The sequence below is a fragment of the Lissotriton helveticus genome, chromosome 3_1, assembly GCF_964261635.1.
Source record: "Lissotriton helveticus chromosome 3_1, aLisHel1.1, whole genome shotgun sequence".
Taxonomy (NCBI): domain Eukaryota; kingdom Metazoa; phylum Chordata; class Amphibia; order Caudata; family Salamandridae; genus Lissotriton; species Lissotriton helveticus.
In genome coordinates this window covers 537,944,002-537,961,714 of record NC_136061.1, presented here as the reverse complement: position 1 = coordinate 537,961,714, position 17,713 = coordinate 537,944,002, and the positions used below count along the sequence as shown (strand labels likewise).

The 17,713-nt window shown below is 49.6% G+C and overlaps 1 protein-coding gene across 1 annotated transcript in view; it reads left to right on the top strand.

Annotated features, from left to right (window-relative positions):
• Nucleotides 1-17,713, top strand: part of DNAH7 (dynein axonemal heavy chain 7) — a 2,019,015-nt gene that overhangs the window by 553,382 nt on the left and 1,447,920 nt on the right. The window contains exons 19-20 of the mRNA XM_078680414.1: nucleotides 11,306-11,499; nucleotides 12,655-12,853. Of these exons, the coding sequence (XP_078536540.1) occupies nucleotides 11,306-11,499; nucleotides 12,655-12,853 (393 nt within the window). The remainder of the gene's footprint in view (nucleotides 1-11,305; nucleotides 11,500-12,654; nucleotides 12,854-17,713) is intronic.

Below are 17,713 nucleotides of genomic sequence, written 5' to 3'. Positions count from 1 at the left end.
TAGTAGTTGTTTGAACATGGCAGGACTACCCATATTTGGGGCATTTATATTACAAATGTAACTCCCAGTGAATCTTTTGATGATGTGCCAGCGCCTCATGTTTTCTGATGGATACTTCTGCCTGTGGAATTCCTCACCTCTTGAATACCCCCCTGCACCAGCATTCCGCGGGAAAATTCTTTCCTAGCTCTCCCATGTTGACGAGGATGTCACAATCGACAGGCTCTGCTCGCGGCACCTTATGACGTCACCGGCGCCACAAAAGGACCTCCTCGGCGTGCTGACGTCAGTTCCCTTTTTTCCACGCCGTCGACGCTTAACGTTTTTTTCTAGGGCTCTCCATTTTCATTGCGGAAAACATTGTATCTCTTAATTGTTTCAGATGGCTTCTTCCAGGAAGACTGGATTTAAACCCTGCAGAGAGTGTGGCGGGCATTTGTCGATTACGGACCTGCATGATGAATGCCTTTGGTGCTTATCTTCGGACCACAACGTTGAGGAATGCCGAAGCTGCGGGAAAATAAATCCGGAGACGATTAAGGAGTGTGAGGCCAAGTTGTTTATGGCCAAAGCCAAGAAGGAGAAGAGAGGTAGGAAGAGGGCGAAGTCTTCGTCTACACACACTTCGAAGTCGAAGAAGCACAAGAAGTCCAAGAGAAGACATACCTCTCGTCATCGTTCTTCGAAGGCCAGGGTTTCAAGATCGAGGTCGCAGATTCCGTCAGAGCGACTTCGGAGTAAGGACTTTATCTCTCCATCTCCTTCTCCTCAGGCGACGCTAGTACCATCTCCGGCTGCGGTGTCGCCGGCTTCAGATGCTTCTTCGCAAAATGAAGATTCACTGGCTCCAGCGACGTCACCGGCGCCTGGTGAGACCTCTCCCGTCTGTGTGACTACACCTGTGCGGACACCGTCCCCGGCTCCGCAGGCTCCAGTTCGATCTCAGGTGACTCCCCTTCAGGAAGTTACGGATCCTTATCCTCCTTTTCCTGCTCCTGGGGCTGATTCTTTGCATTTTCTTAACGTGATGTTTGACATGTTTGCCAGAGCCTCAACTCCATCCGGCGTGCCCTCACGACCTGTGGGTGCTTTGGCTTTTAACCTGGGTGTTCCTCAGTTCTATCCCCAGGCTCCTTTCATGCCATTCTTGCTGTTGACTCCAGCTTGGCATTTCCCGGCGGAGAGATCCTCCACAACGGCTCCCCGGACTCCTTCAGCTGCTGAGTCTGCTCCACCTCGAGTTCGATCGACGTTGAGGTTCGAAGCCGAGGCTCCTCCATTGACGCCGTTGATGTCTTCACCGGCGCCGCGTGTGGCTTCGCCAACGCCGTTGCCAAAACAACGCTCCAGTAGAGAGGCACAGAGACTACTCGAGGAGGAGGAATATTTACAGAATCAGGAGGAAGGAGAAACAGTAGACTCTATCGATGAGTTTGAAGGCCTTCATGAGGGAAGTGGCCTCGATACTTCCCCTGAGTATAACCTGCCATCTGCAAGTGGAGGTGTAGTACAGGACATTGCACCATACCATGTGGTTATACGGAAGGCTGCTGATTTATTGGGCCTTAAACTTCCTTCGGCGGAGATAAAGTCCAACATACTGACAGAAGTTTTAAATACTTCATCATCAACTTCTGAGCCGTTGCTTCCTTTTACATATGCTTTAACAGATCCAATTCTGGAGGTATGGCAGAAGCCTTTATCTGCTCTGGCTGTATCTCGTTCCATCTCGACAAGGTACAGGCCTGCTCCTGGTGATCTGGCTTTTTTGTCATAACATCCAACGCCGGAAAGTTTAGTCGCCCAAGCTTCTTGTTCAAAGCAGACTTCTGGTGCTTTCCCTACCATTTTGAGTGATAGGGATTCGAAGCAGATGGAGCAAGCTGCGAAGAAGGTGTTCTCTTCTGCAAGTATGGCTCTTCTTGGAAGATACATTCATGCATTGATGGACTCTGTTGTACAATTGGCTCCGAAGTTACCTGAGGAGGATCGTGCCAACTTCTTGGAAATCCTTTCAGATTCACAGGCTGCAGCACGTCAAGTGATTTAGTCAGGCATGGATACTGCCGACTCCGTGGCTCGTGTGATGGGGTCTTCTGTGGCTACAAGGAGACAGGCATGGCTTAGGTCTTCAGGTTTTTCGACTGATGTTCAGGCGACTTTGCTGGATCTGCCCTTTGATGGGTCAAAGCTTTTAGGTTCAAAGGCGGACTTAGCCTTGGAATGTTTTAAAGACAGTAGGGCTACTGCAAGATCTCTAGGCCACCAGGTGCAGTCCAGAGGTTATGGATACAAAAGACATAGAGGCTTTGGGAGATCTGCTTCCTTTCGTGGCCGCCAGCAATCTCAGCAGAGCCAACAGCAACAGAATCCATTGTACAAATCATACAGAGGGAAAAACAAAAGAGGCCTCAGGGGAGCAAATCGTCCGCAATCTTCCTCTTCTTCCTCTACCTTCCCTCCCGCCACCGTTGGTTCAACAGGAAAGCAGTTCTAGATTCCCCATCTTAGAACATGTTGGTCCGGTTGGAGGTTGGGTGTCCCAATTTCTACAAAATTTGAGACTGATCACGTCCGATCGTTGGGTCTTGAATCTTGTAGAGAATGGGTATGCCGTTCTCTTTTTGGAGTTTCCTCCTCCTTACCCTCCTCGCCAGGGTGGGTGTTCAGAGGACCACTTACTGCTTTTACAGCAGGAGGTTCTTACATTGCTTCAAAAATGTGCGATAGATGTAGTTCCAGAGCAGGAAAGGGGTCAGGGTTGCTATTCCCGGTATTTCCTGATACCCAAAAAGGACGGTCGTTTGAGACCAATCTCGGACCTCAGGATTTTGAACCTTTACCTTAAGTTCAAAATGTTGACCTTGGCTCAGGTTCTTCTTGCGTTGCAACAGGAGGACTGGATGGTGTCCATCGATCTGCAGGATGCTTATTTTCATCTTCCCATCCTGAAGTCGCATCGGAAGTATCTCCGGTTCACGGTGGGGTCGCAACATTACCAGTTTGTGATTCTTCTGTACGGTCTTACTGCCGCACCATGAGTCTATTCAAAGCAGATGGCAGTGGTAGTGGCTCATCTCAGAAGGTCAGGGGTCCCTGTTTTCCCCTACCTGGATGACTGACTGCTGAAAGCACAGTCACCAGAGTTGGTTTTGCGCCACTTGCAGGTAACCGCTCATCTGTTGTTCAAATTGGGCTTCTCGATAAATGTACCCAAATCGCACCTGGTGCCTTCTCAGCGCAGCCTGTTCATAGGGGCAATACTGGACACTACTGTGTGTCGAGCATTCCCGCCTCCACAGAGGATTCTCGACATACAGGAAATGATTCCTTTATTTCACGATGGAGCGGTTGTTCCAGTCCCAAAGGTTCTACGTCTGCTCGGTCTGTTCGCCTCTTGCCTTCTGTTAGTCAACCATGCACGCTGGCATATGAGGGCACTAGTGGTGCCTCCGCAGGCAGTGGTATCAGCACAACTGAGATCTTGGGGAGAAGATCAGAATCTCCAGAGAAGCTCCAGTGGAGCTGACTTGGTGGAATGTGCAGGGCAAAATGTTGTAAGGAAAGCCCTTTCAGCCTCCTCCACCGGTGGCCACAGTGATCACGGATGCCTCGACTCTAGGGTGGGGTGCTCATCTGGGGAATCTGGAGGTCAAAGGTCTTTGGTCTCTAGAGGAAAGGTGGCTTCATATCAACCTGTTGGAATTGCGGGCGATACGTATGGCACCAAAGGCTTTCCTTCCTTCCCTTCGCGGTCAGTCGGTTCAGATCCTAACGGACAACACTACCGCGATGTGGTACATCAACAAAAAGGGAGGTGTAGGGTCGTATCGTCTCTACCGAGAGGCTCTGCGACTCTGGTCCTGGGCTCAGGGCCAACGGATTTGTGTGTTTGCAAATCATCTAGCCGGTGTGCTAAATGTTCATGCAGACAGTCTCAGTCGGCGTTACTCGGCCGATCATGAGTGACGGCTTCATCCAGAGGTGGTCCATCACATCTTTCAGATGTGGGGGTCTCCTCGGTTGGACCTGGTTGCCACTCAGGAGAATGCGCACTGTCCGGTGTTCTGCAGTCTCCAGTATCCGATGCAGGGAGCATTGGGGGACGCGTTTCAGATAGATTGGAGCTCTCAACTCCTCTACATGTTTCTCCCCATACCCTTGATTCCTCTGGTTCTTAGGAAGATTTACCAAGACAGGGCCCAAGTTATATTGATCGCCCTGGATTGGCCAAGAAGGGTGTGGTACACAGATCTTCTTCATCTCTCATCGCACCCTCCGCTCCGTCTCTCTCTCTCAGGGCAGACCTCCTCTCGCAGTCGCAGGGGAAGGTTCAAAACCCCCCACCTCCAGAGCTTGCACCTTCATGCTTGGAGATTGAATGGGGCAACCTGTGTTCTTTCTCTCTCCCGGCAGATATAGTGGATGTTATTTTATCATCCAGGCGAAACTCCACTAAATCTGTTTGCTCTTCTCGATGGTCTAGATTTGTTAAGTGGTGCGGAGAGAGAGACATTGACCATCTTAAGGCCCGTTTGGCTAATATTTTGGAGTTTTCTCTTTCTTTGGCACAGCAAGGTTGTGCTGTGGCTTATGTCAAAGGTTTATTATCGGCTTTGTCGGTCTTTATATGTTTGCAGGATTAGCCGTCTTTATTTAAGTCCCCCATTGTCATGAGGTTCACTAAGGGCCTTACAAATAAGTATCCTCCCACTCCTTTCATTGTGCCTCAGTGGGAACTGAATTTAGTCCTTACTTTTTTAATGGGTTCTCCGTTTGAGCCTCTTCATTCTTACCCTTTGAGGCTTCTTTCTTTTAAAACGGTTTTCTTGATTGCCATTACCTTGGCTAGGAGGGTAAGTGATCTTCAGGCTCTTAGCTCCAAACCTCCTTTCCTAACCATTCATGCTGATAAGTTGGTTCTAAGGACCAGGGCTGCTTTCCTTCCCAAGGTGGTTTAACCCTTTTCATATGGGACAATCCATTACTTTACCCACTTCCAAGGAGAAAGAGAGGCGGCATCGTTTGGACCCTAAAAGAGCTTTTATTTGGATCGGACTAGTGATCTGAGCCTGGACGATAAGCTCTTCGTGGTTTATGTTGGGAAGATGAAAGGCAAGGCAGTGCACAAGAGGACGCTTTCCAGGTGGATTATCTTGTGCATCAAGATCTGCTACTCCCTGGCCAAGAAGGACCCTCCAGAAGATATCAGAGCTCATTCCACTAGAGCTAAGTCTACTTCTTCTGCTTTGGCTAGAGATGTTCCTGTTCTGGATATCTGTAAAGCAGCAACTTGGGCCTCCCTCCACACCTTTGCAAAGCATTACTGCTTGGACTCTGAGGTTAGGAGGGATGGCCATTTTGCTCACTCAGTTTTGCAGGATTTTATGGTTTAGTCAGGTGGAACCACTCCTCCGGGAGAGGTACAACTTTGGGAATTTATTCAAAAGGTGAGGAATCCACAGGCAGAAGTATCAATCAGAAGAACAAGTTACTTACCTTCAGTAACGCTTTTTCTGGTGGATACAATATCTGCCCGTTGTCCACCTGCTTCTACCAAAAAATGTTTTATTTTAATTATGTTGATATCTTAATAATGAGAAATGCTTTTGTTTTGATATTTCTCTTTACTCTTATTGATTATGCAATGGGGATTTTACTTGTATGTATATATTTGATATGCTATGTATATATTTGAAAATGTGCCGGTCCGCCCGTTTGCCTCGGTGGCACGGAAAAAATGGGTGGAACTGACGTCAGGCCGCCGATTAGGTCCTTTTGTGGCTCCGATGATGTCATACGGTGCCGCAAGCAGAACCTGTCCATTGTGACGTCCTCGTCGATGTGGGAGAGCTAGGAAAGAATTTTCCCACGGAATACTGCCGCAGGAGGTATTCAAAAGGTAGGGATTCCACAGGTAGATATTGTATCAACCAGAAAAAGCGTTACCGAAGGTAAGTAACTTGTTCATCAGGTAAGTTGCTCTGGACTTGCCAACTGGGTCTCTTAACCAAAAGCCCAAAATGAGACTAAACATGATTGTTCAAGTTTTCCCTCATCATGATTTGATAGATGCTTCTCTTTAAGGTCGCTCCCCACGCCACCACATGACTGCCAGCTGCCTCATACCTGCTCCCTGCGGCCCCGCCCCCTGCTCCCTATTGGCCACCCCGCTCCCGCCTCCCAGCTGCTCCTCCCTCACTATCCCCCTCTTAAGTGGCGTAGGAGCGACCTCTGACGCTGCTCACAGGCAGGTCGCTCCCCATGCCACCACATGGCCGCCAGCTGCCTTGTACCTGCTCCCTACCACCCGCCTGTTTTCCCGCCATTTCCCGCTCCTTCCCGCTGCTGCGTCCCTGCGGCCCTGCCCCACTGCTCCCCACTGGCCACCCCGCTCCCGCTTCCCAGCTACTCCTTCCTCCCAATCCCCCTCTTAAGGAGGCCGCGCAGTGGCGTAGGAGCGACCTCTGACCCTGCTTGCAGGTAGGTCGCTCCCCACGCCACCACACGGCCGCCAGCTGCCCTGTACCTGCTCCCTGCCACCCGCCTGTTTTTCCGCCATTTCCCGCTCCTTCCCACCGCTGCATCCCTCCGCCCCCGCCCCGTGCTCCCCATTGGCCACCCCGCTCCCGCCTCCCAGCTGCTTCTCCCTCCCTCTCCCCCTCTTAAAGAGGCCGCGCAGTGGCATAGGAGCGACCTCTGACCCGGCTCGAAGGCAGGTCGCTCCTCACGCCACCACACGGCCGCCAGCTGCCTCGTACCTGCTCCCTGCCACCCGCCTGTTTTCCCACTGTTTCCCGCTCCTTCCCGCCGCTGCTTCCCTGCGGCTCCCCCCCCCTGCTCCCCATTGGCCCCCCTGCTCCCGCCTCCCAGCTGCTCCTCCCTCCCTATCCCCCTCTTATGGAGGCAATGCCGCTGGCGCACCATGGGCGCTCCAAAGGCAAGCCCATCTGCGCCCGTCCGCTCCTGGACCGCGTCTACCACCAGAACCCCTTGACCCCACGAACGCCACAACACCAGACTCCGCTACGACGCCAGCACCCTCTACGCACTCAACGCCGGCCCAAATCACACCTGCTTCCAAGCTGCCCCGAAACAGACTCACGGACCTTTCTCCTGCCACACCTGCAGCTTCACCTGTGACAGAACCACCAGACCTCCAAGGACTGGACCCAACCACCTCCGCTGCATACTCCTCAACACCCGCTCCGCACGCAAACACGCAGTCAAGCTCTGGGATCTGCTCGACACCTCCGCCCCAGACGTGGTCTTCCTGACCGAGATCTGGTGGAACGACTCCTCAGCGACCGACATCGCCGTAGCCATCCTGGACGGCTACAAAATCACCTGCAGGGATCGCGCCAATGGAATCTGAGGAGGAATAGCCATCGTCCACAAGTCCACCCTCAAGGTTGCCACCCACGCAGACGACACCCTCAACATCGCCGAACACCTGCACTTCAGGATCCACACCGACCCCAACACCACCCTCAGAGGGACACTCATCTACAGACCCCCTGGACCCTGAGCTCTATTCAACGACTCCATCGCCAACCTCGCCAGAACCCACACACTCTCCTCCACGGACTACATCCTCCTCGTGGACCTGAATTTCCACCTCGAGAACAATAATGACGCCAACTCCGCCACCCTGATCGACAACCTCGGCCTCCAACAACTCGTCACCGCACCCATCCACGCCACTGGCCACACACTGGACCCCATCTTCTCCACAGGCACCCATGTCACCTTCGATCACACCACCGAACTCCACTGGACCGACCACCACTGCATCCATTTCACCTTCAATAAAGCAACCACGCACCACCGCACCCAACAGCTACCTCGCCGCTGCTGGAGCAAAGTCACCGAAGACCAGCTGATCACCACCCTCGCCCAAAACCCACCCACCGACCCCACCAACCCAGACACTGCAGCCCGCAACCTCAGACAGTGGATCGACGACTGCGCCAACACCCTCGCCCCACTCAAGAAACCCTCTAACAACCACACCAGCAAGAGAGCCACCTGGTTCACCGACAAGCTGCAGACCTCCAAACGCGCATGCCGGAAACTGGAGAAGATATGGCTCCACTAACGCACTCCGGACAACCACGCAGCCCATAAGGACGCCACCCGCAGACATCACCACCTCATCAGATTAGGCAAGAGATCCTCCTTTAAAGACCGCCTGGAGAACAACGCACACAACAGCAAAGAGCTTTTCAGCATCGTAAAGGAACTCTCCAACCCCAGCGCCAACGACATACCGTCCTCACAAGAACTGTGCAACTCACTGGCCATCTTCTTCCACAGCAAGATCGCTGTGCCCACACCACATATTCAACTTAGCAGACGCTGCCATCGCACTCCAACTACGGAAGGTCATCAACATCTCCTTCGAAACAGTGACATTCCCGGAAAGCTGGAAACACACCAAAATCAACGCCCTCCTCAAGAAGCCCAAGGCGGACCCCAAGGACCTCAAGAACTTCCGGCCTATCTCCCTGCTCCCGTTCCCGGCGAAGGTCATCGAGAAAATCGTCAACATGCAACTGGTCAGCCACCTGGAAGACGAAACCACAGCACCGAGACAGCCCTCATCGCTGCCACAGACGAAATCAGGTTCCAACTAGGCAACGGCGAAACATCAGCCCTCATCCTCCTGGACCTGTCAGCCGCCTTCGACATGGTCTGCCATCACACTCTAAAGACACGCCTCCTAGAAGCCGGAATCCAAGAGAAGGCCCTTGACTGGACCACGTCCTTCCTCTCCGGCAGAACTCAGAGCATCCGCCTCCCGCCCTTCCGATCCCAGGCCACCGACATCATCTGCTGCGTCCCCCAGGGCTCATCCCTCAGCCCGACGCTGTTCAACGTCTACATGGACCCCTCGCACAAGTGGCCCGCCAACACGACCTCAATATCATCTCCTACGCTGACGGCACCCAGCTCATCCTCTCCCTCACCAAGGACCTGAACACCGCCAAAACCAACCTCCATGAGGGAATGAAGGCCGTCGCCGACTGGATGAGGAACAGCCGTCTGATGCTGAACTCGGACAAGACGGAGGTACTCATCCTCGGACCCACCCCCTCAGCCTGGGATGACTCCTGGTGGCCGACTACACTGGCAACAGCACCGACACCCACCGACCATGCACGCAACCTAGGATTCATCCTTGACTCCTCCCTCTCCATGTCTAAACAGGTCAACGCCATCTCCTCCTCCTGCTACAACACCCTCCGCATGCTCCGCAGGATCTACAAGTGGATCCCAACCGAAACAAGAAGAACGGTGACACAAGCCCTCGTCAGCAGCAGACTGGAATCCACAGGAATCCCAGCCAAACACCTACGATGACTACAACACATCCAAAACGCCACCGCCCGACTGATCGTCAACGTCCCCCGCCGCAGCCACATCACCCCCACCTGAGAGACCTACACTGGCTCCCCGTCGACAAGAGGCTCACCTTCAAGCTCCTCACCCACGCACACAAAGCACTCCACAACGCCGGACCAGCCTACCTGAACAGCAGACTCCGCTTCTACACCCCCACCCGCCAGCTCCGCTCCGCCAGCCTCGCACTCGCCGCTGTTGCCCGCATCCAATGAACAACAAAATCTTGGAGGCCAGGTAAATATACCCCTCTCATACCATGCAAAGCTATTGAATAGGGAAGATGCCTTTCACATCCCAAGTAAGATGTTTTATGTCCTATGATGTTATGTGTTTGCTCCAATTTATCTTGCAGCCTGCAAGGACATCATAGCTAATGCTACCTCTGGAGTGCATTTTAGTTTTTCATGTGCAACCCAGAAACCCCTAGTCCATCCCATCCCACCCTCCGTCGATACCACCAACATCGTACTGCCCCCACCCCCCACAACGAGGTCTCTGATGAATCAGAGAAAACTTCCCATACCTGATGTCCCACTCCCTAGCAATGATAGGTGGTGAAAAGGAGGGCTTCGAGGAATCCTAATTAAATCAATAGTGGGAACCTGAATCTTAATAAGAAAGGTAATAAGGTAGAACAAGTCTGGCAGTGCTGGGACTATCAGGTAATTAGAGCTGATTATTGTCATTCATTCAGTCATTATCACGTAGGCCATTCCTAGTCCACAATTTTAAAATGATTGTGGCCCACTCCTCAGAGATACGCATGTGAGAAAACCTCTTATGATTATTAGGTGGGCTGGTTCTTGAAGGAAGACCTGAACTCCTGCACCTTGGAATCCAAGGATCAGTTGTAACTCCAAGTTGGCATTTAGCTGTTCATTGATTCCCCTATGAATATACTTTGGTCTTTGATATGGAAAGCGAGGTGCCTGTGGTTCCTGACAATTTATGTCCCACTTTTGTAAATTAGGATTGTACATTTTTCTTGGAGTAATGGTTATATCTAAGCCTTCAATTACATGATTGGTGTGTAATATAGTTGCCTCAGCAGAAGGGGGTGACCTGATGTACCGTATGATCCCAGCCTATTTCAATAATGTTGCCATCTTCTTCGTTATCTCTCCCCCCATATCATCAGAGAGTAATACCCAAACCCGATAATTTCCACCCATTTTGTGTTTGTTATTGAGTTTGCTCCAGGCCAGCCTTCGTGTATTAGGATTATCTGAGTTACCTGGTTCACACTTGGGAGTCTGATCTTAGGAACTACTTCAGAAAAGGCACACACACCACATCAACTCAACAAGTAGCTGCCACTTTCAAAATGGTAGTGCATCATATTAAAGGAAAGAGGGAGTAAAAGGACATTCACTGGTGCTTTGGGGCTGGACCATGACCATATCAAAATAAGGGTAGTTAAAAGGGTAACAGAATAGCACTATTGTTATGGGGCATAATCGCAATATGTGCCAATGCGCATCAAGGAGTAACGGAAAGTAATGGCTATATTAGAAGCTATTAGAGGTGAACCACAATGCAAGAGAGAACAGAATTGCATTGAACAGGAGGCTTCAAGCGTGAGATGACTGAACAGTTCTTTGAGAAAAGTATCGGATTGAGCAGGATTTTGAGAGTGCAGGGTGACTGAACACAACTTTATAGCAAATGTGTTCTCTTTCTTTCACTAACCGATTTTACATTAGTAAGGATATTGACACGAGAGAGGGAAGCATTCCTCTCTCTTTTTAATTGTCTACATTGCAATTCAATTTTTCAGATATAAAACACTGTGAAGACAAATATGCCATAGGGAAATAACAAATACCAATCACTGAAGTTCTGTGATGCAGGATTGAAATGCAGTCTAGCATTTATATTGTTCTTATTTTTTTCTATCCAGGACAAGCACGTTCTCTCAGTAGTGATGATAGACAAAATGCTGGATAAAATGAAAAAGTCCAATGAACTTTTAGAACTCATCCTTAAAGGACTGAATGACTACCTCGAAAAGAAGCGCCTTTTCTTCCCTCGGTTCTTCTTTTTATCCAACGATGAGCTACTTGAAATTCTTTCAGAAACAAAGGATCCAACAAGGTAATATTGAGCAGATCATGAAAATATTTTAATAAAGCAATCAAAATGTTTTGAGCCATGTAATGTTTTAACACCATAATAGAGTGATGTTGCAGGGATACAAATACTTTCAAATATGATTATGCACTTGTCTGTCTTTGAAAAACACAAACAAGAAAACAATCCATTGTGGTAACACTTGTTAATAGAAGTCCTACCAATCTCAATTTCAGCATCCTTATCCCATCAATGATCCTCTAGAATAGTCATTGTCAGTCTTTCATGGGGGCATTTCATTTAGACACTATTAATAATAGTGATCACCAGTAACTCTACTTACAAAGCAGCCTACATAGGCTTTGGAGGTAGAGATTCAGGATGCAGTTATCTATTTACTTGTGTCAGAATTTGTGCAGAACCATCACCCAGGCATAGGCTGCGAGGCAAGTCCTACGGGAAAGCTTGGCTCCACGGAAGACATGAGGCAAGGTAGCAGTTTCTTGAAAGCTGTACCAAGCTCTTCCCAGTGCTTAAGGAGAGGCCCTCCATCATCTTGACCAGCCGTTCTGGAATGGTTCCTGCCATCGGATACACGTGAGTTTAGTGAGGCGCCGGGAGGCCCCTATTCACATGTACACAGTGTGTTTACTGAATTCCCGCGATGAGGCTGCAACTGAGTAGTTTTGATGACCACCCCCTCCTGCCTCCTGCCTCCTGTCTCCTCCAATGGAGCTTCCCCCAAAACTCTCTCCTGGAGGTGTCATCCATGAGTACTTGTGGGATTGCTTAATTTAAAACCAGATGAATGTTGTTGAAAGATAGAAATTATTATTTTTGAGCTGAAGATTATTTAAAAAAACGCGTGTTTCAGAGCCTGGGTTTAATATTTCATATTTTATACATGTAAACTCTATAGGCTTTAAATGTATTTGCTAGTTTCACAATTTATTTTGTCTAACTTATCTCATCACTATAATTAATTGTTTATGGAATTTCACTAGACCATTGTAGATCTATTATGCTGTACTTTGCTTTCATGAATTTGTTTTCCTTTAATTTTTCAATAAAGAATTACGACGCAAAAAAAAGTGTGTGTCAGAACCTGTGTTTAAGCTGTTCCAGAAATGAAGATATCATAAACTGGTTGTACATGTATGTATATCTTTTGTTTTGTAGGGTGCAGCCTCACTTGAAAAAATGTTTTGAAGGAATTGCCAAAGTAGAATTCACTGATGTCTTAGATATCACTCATATGAAAAGCAGTGAAGGCGAAATCGTTCAACTGACCGATACAATTTCAACTTCGAAAGCTAGAGGTCAAGTGGAAAAATGGCTACTTGAGCTGGAGACAAACATGATAAAGTCTGTTCACAAGGTAACATCGTTCCTGGGCTCGCTATTACAATTGATAATTTGCTGCATGATATCCCTTTAGTTCTATTTTCTGACCTAGAGGCTCTGTGTGGCACCATCAAACATAACAGTGGCATTCACACTAGTAATCCCAGGCAGAGAAATGACCAAAGAAGGTAGTTTAGGGCACCCATTCCCTGGAGCCTACAACCTGATATAATCGGAGGGGGTGCAGTTCAGGTGGGGGCCAATGTAACGGCAAACAAATATTACCCTCTCAAATGTCCTCCTCATCCCAGTCATTATGCAAGTCTCAACTGTAGTAATTTTTCTATGTTTATTGCATAAACCCCTCCAACGCACCCCACGCCTGTTTTTCTTCCTGTTTGACGGGCGTACAGTTGGAATGCTAGGTTTTTTCATTCTTGTCAGTCTGCAGTAATGTGAGCATTTTTCACATTGTTTTTGCATTTATGTGACTGCATGTTTTTGGTGCTTTGTATCTGTGCCTGCACTGACCTTACTGGTGTCCCGGTGTGTTGTGTCCCTGCGTGTTGTGTCCCTGCGCTTCTCCTGACTCGATCCCCGCCCATGTGCTTGACTGGGGCGGGGAGCTTTCTCTGCAGTCGGGGCAGGCCGTTACAGCAGTGAGGGCTTCCAGCCGCACCTGGCTCCGCGGCCATGTCTTTGTATGTGGCTATGGAGGAGGTGGCAAGGCTGTCTTTTGGGAATCCAAGTCTCGTCGGTTCTGAGACTTGGTTGCTAGCAGATGGTATATTTAGGGACAGCTGGTTACTTTCTCTTTGACTTTTTGGTTCCTATTTGCTGTTTGCTGTCAGGGGGGGATGAGGAGGTGAACCCGGTAACAATCTGTTTCTAAGATGAAACATGTGCAGGACCTGCAGGAGGATGACCTGTTGCAGATCTCCAGGTTGGATTTTCAGAATTTTATTAATTCTGCGGGTCAGGCTGTGCTGATTGAGCCTTCTGCCAAAAATATCAAGGGGATGAAGGTGAGGAGTTGGACAATTCCCCAAAGGGGAACTATATCCATGGTATAGTCCTTTCTGACATGTTGGCCCATATTCGTGAGGTCCTGGGATTTGATCTTAAATATTTGGTGGATGATGGCTTTTATTCCCAGTATATTAACTCAGTGGAGAAGGCATGATGTCATTAAGGAGACTCTGGCTAAGGAATGGCTTGAGGTCGACAAGCAGGGGAATCTTTGCTTTCCTGGGAAAGAGGTATCACTTAGCGGAGTTTGATGTCCAGTTTCCTCAGGTTCCTAAGGTCAACTCCATTTTGTCCTCGATGGCTTCTTCCTCTTCTTTATCTTCAGAGGAGGCTTCCCTTTCTGATCCAGTTTAACGGAAGACGGAGACGGCCTTCAAACGTTCCTACGCTGCATCTCATTTTGGGATTCGGACTAGGACTTACTCCGCCCATGCCTCCCAGGTCCTTATCAAGGATTTTGAGAAGTTATTTGATTGTCTTCAGGACAATCTTGGGATAGCTGGAGATCTTCGCACTGTGTATGTCCGATGCCACTTTTGGTACTCTATGGGTCTTCTCGGCTGCCGGGATAGCGGTGGCTGGTAGATGGTCCCTGGGGACAGAGCCTTGGTGTCTTGAGGCTACTCAGAAGGCCTTATTCATAAGCTACCTTTTGAGGGTCTCCAGCTTTTTGGGGACGAATTGAACACAATGGTTGTGTTCTGCAGAAGGAGTTTTTGAAACTGTTTCAGTGTGTCCAGAAGAAGTCCTTTTTCCATAAGCAGAACTTTCAGGGTGTTCTCTCCTATTCTCAGCCCTTTTGTGGATCGGCCTGTGGTCGGGGGCTGTATTCCAAAACAAGTCCCAGCCTCAGCTGCAGCAGCCACAGGGTGCTGGGCAGAAGTGACTATGTTATGGTGGTGGCCTGGCTCCGTTTGTTCCTGGATCAGTGGTCAAGTCTGATTTCTGACCAGTGAGTCCTGTCAGTCATTGGTCAGGGGTACCAGATTCTGTTTCAGGGCCCTCCCCCTCAGACCCGCTATCTGGTTACCCCGTTGTCAACTGACCCAGTGAAGAGAGGTGCTATGTTGTCTGGAGAGGGAGTGTTGCTTGCGAAAGGCGCTGTTCTCCTGATTCTGGAGGCGGAACAGGGCCTGGGTTTCTATTCCACACTCTTCTTGGTCCAAAAACCATATGGTTCTTAACACCCAATTCTGATTCTCAAGGCTTTGAACAGGTTGGTCTGACTGGCTCGCTTTCGGATGATCACCTTGCAGTCCATCATTCCCCTCAACCAATAGGGCAATTTTCTGGCTTCCCTGTACTTGGAAAACGCCTATTTTCACATCCCTGTGCATCCTGGAAGCTAACAGGTACTGAGGTTTGCATTGGACGAGGTCCATTACCAGTTTTAGGTGTTGCCTTTTGTCCACTCTACATCTCCCCAGACTTTTACCAAGGTATTGGTTCCTGTTGTGGGGGGTTTGCAGCTTCAGGTTTCTGTGTGTTTCCCTATATTGATGATTTTTTGATCTCTTCTTCCTCCCTTCCTAAGGCTCTTTTGGCTGTGGAGGCAACCATGGACATGATCAGGGGTCTGGGTATGAAGTTAAATCTGGCGAAATCTCATCTGGTCCCTGGTCAGAGACTGCAGTTTATCGGGGGACTTTTCAACACCATGTTGGGGCAGTGTGTCTTCCTCCTGCTCCCAACTCTTCCCTGCAGCTTCTTCTGCGGGATCTCCAGAGTGGGCAATCTGCTCCAGCTCAGACTTGGTTGTGGGTCCAGGGGTTGATGGCTGGAACCATGTCTGTCGTTCCCTAGGCTCGCCTGCACCTCAAGCCTTTGGTAATTTATCTATTGTCTCTGTGGAACCCCACCCATGCAAGTTATGACTCTCTCGTTCCTCCCCTGTTCTGGAAAGGGGGTACCGTTTTCAGCTTCCTCCTTCTCTCTTGCTGACGACCGATGCCAGTATTGAGGATTGGGGGGCTACATTGGGGTCTTTAGAGGCCAAGGGTCAGTGGTCTCGGGCGGACAGTGCCCGTTCCTCGAATTGGCGGGAGTTGGCGGCCATTTGTCAGGCAACACTGTTCTTTCAGGTTCCCCTTGAGGGGGCAAATCTGTTGGTTTGTACCGAAAATCAGGTGGCTCACTGTTACTTGAACTGCCAAGTTGGGACCTGATATAAGTCTCTAAATCTGCTGTCTTCCATGATTTATGCCTGGGTGGAATCTCACCTCTCTGCCTTGAGGTCTGTTGATATTCAGGGTCACCTGAACTTCATGCGGACAGCTTGAACTGCAACATACCTTTCTCTGTTCTGTTCCATCTGTCTGTGCCCCTGTTTTCGGTTCAGGACGCCTTGGATCGACATTTGCTTCTCTGCACAATGCCCTCCTCCCTCGGTTCTGTTCTGAGGTGCTTTGTCCTCAGGCAAGGGCGGTGGGTGCCCTCTTGATTCCTTGGCCCTCGGGCCTTCTGTATGCCTCCCCGCCAGATGGTGGTGCAGAAGATTCGGGTGGAAAGGTGTTCTCCTGATTGCTCCTTTTTGGCCTCACCGCCTTTGGTTCCCGCTGTTACTGCGGCTGTCTGGGGCAAGTTTGTTCGGTTTCCCGAGATCCCTTCTGTCGTTGCCTTGTCTTCATCAATTAAAGCTGTCGGTCTGGTCCTTGAACGTTTGACGTTGGAGTTTTTGGGTTGTTCTTCTATGGTGGCCGAGGATATCAGGCATTCCTGTAGACCTTCTACCCTTAAGTGTTACAGTAAACATTGAGGTTCTTTTGTCACTTGGTGTGCCCCTCATGGCGTGGATCCTGTGGTTGGTGTTCCGGTCTCTACTCTTGAGTTTCTCAAGGATGGTTTTTTGAATGATCTTACTCCTTCTACTTTATTTGCTCTGTTGGCTGCTGTTGGGCATGTATGAGCTCAGGGTCCTCATTGGATGGTACTGCTGCTTTGGTGGGTCGCCTCCTTCGGATTTTTCTGCTTCGTCATCCAGTCACTCCTGTGGTTGTGCCCTCTTGGGATTTGCCCACTGTTATGCAGGATTTCCAATTGTCCCCTTTTGAGCCTTTGTTGGAGGCAGATTTGCTGTGGTTATCTGCTACATTGGCCTTCCTGTTGGCTATCACCTCTGCTCAGAGGTTGGGTGAATTGGGGGCCTTGCTTATTTCTTTTCCTTATTTGCAGGTCTTGCCTGACAAGGTGGTGTTGTGGCTTGACCTGACCTTTCTCCCTAAGGTTTCCTCCAAATTCCATTAGTGGCATAAGGTGGGTCTTCCTGATTTTTCCTGGGGATGAGGGTGCTCTTGTTCTTTCTACCATGGATTTTCGCTGGACCCTTCAGGTTTACCTCCAGCATTCCCAGGGTTTTCATCTTTCTCCTTCCCTGTTTTTGTCCAGTGTTGGTATGCCTAAGAAGAAGAAGGTGTCTACATCCACCATTAGTTGGTAGGTGGGTTAGATGGTTTGCCAGTCCTATAAGTCCATGGGTCTGGCTCTGCCAGCTCAGGTACAAGGGCAATCAACGCAGTCGGTGTCCACTTCCTGGGCTGAATCAGCTGGTGTTTCTATCCCAGAGATTTGTAGGGCGGCTATCTAGCAGTCCCATCATACTTTTGTCCAGCATTATCGTCTTGATGTCTTGCATGCCTCTGTGGACCACTTTGTTGTTGGTGTTATGACCACTGCTGTGTCTTAATCTTGTCTTTGATTAAACTTTGTACTGCATGGTTCCTTGGTGTCATGTTTCTTGGTATTTTTGCTTGTGAGGTCCTCACATTTGTAAGGACTGGTCAAGGCGGACATATGAGGGAGTAATGAGTCGTTACTCACCATCTTCACTACCCAGATTAAGGTCCTCCTCTTCCCAGTCCTATTCCCT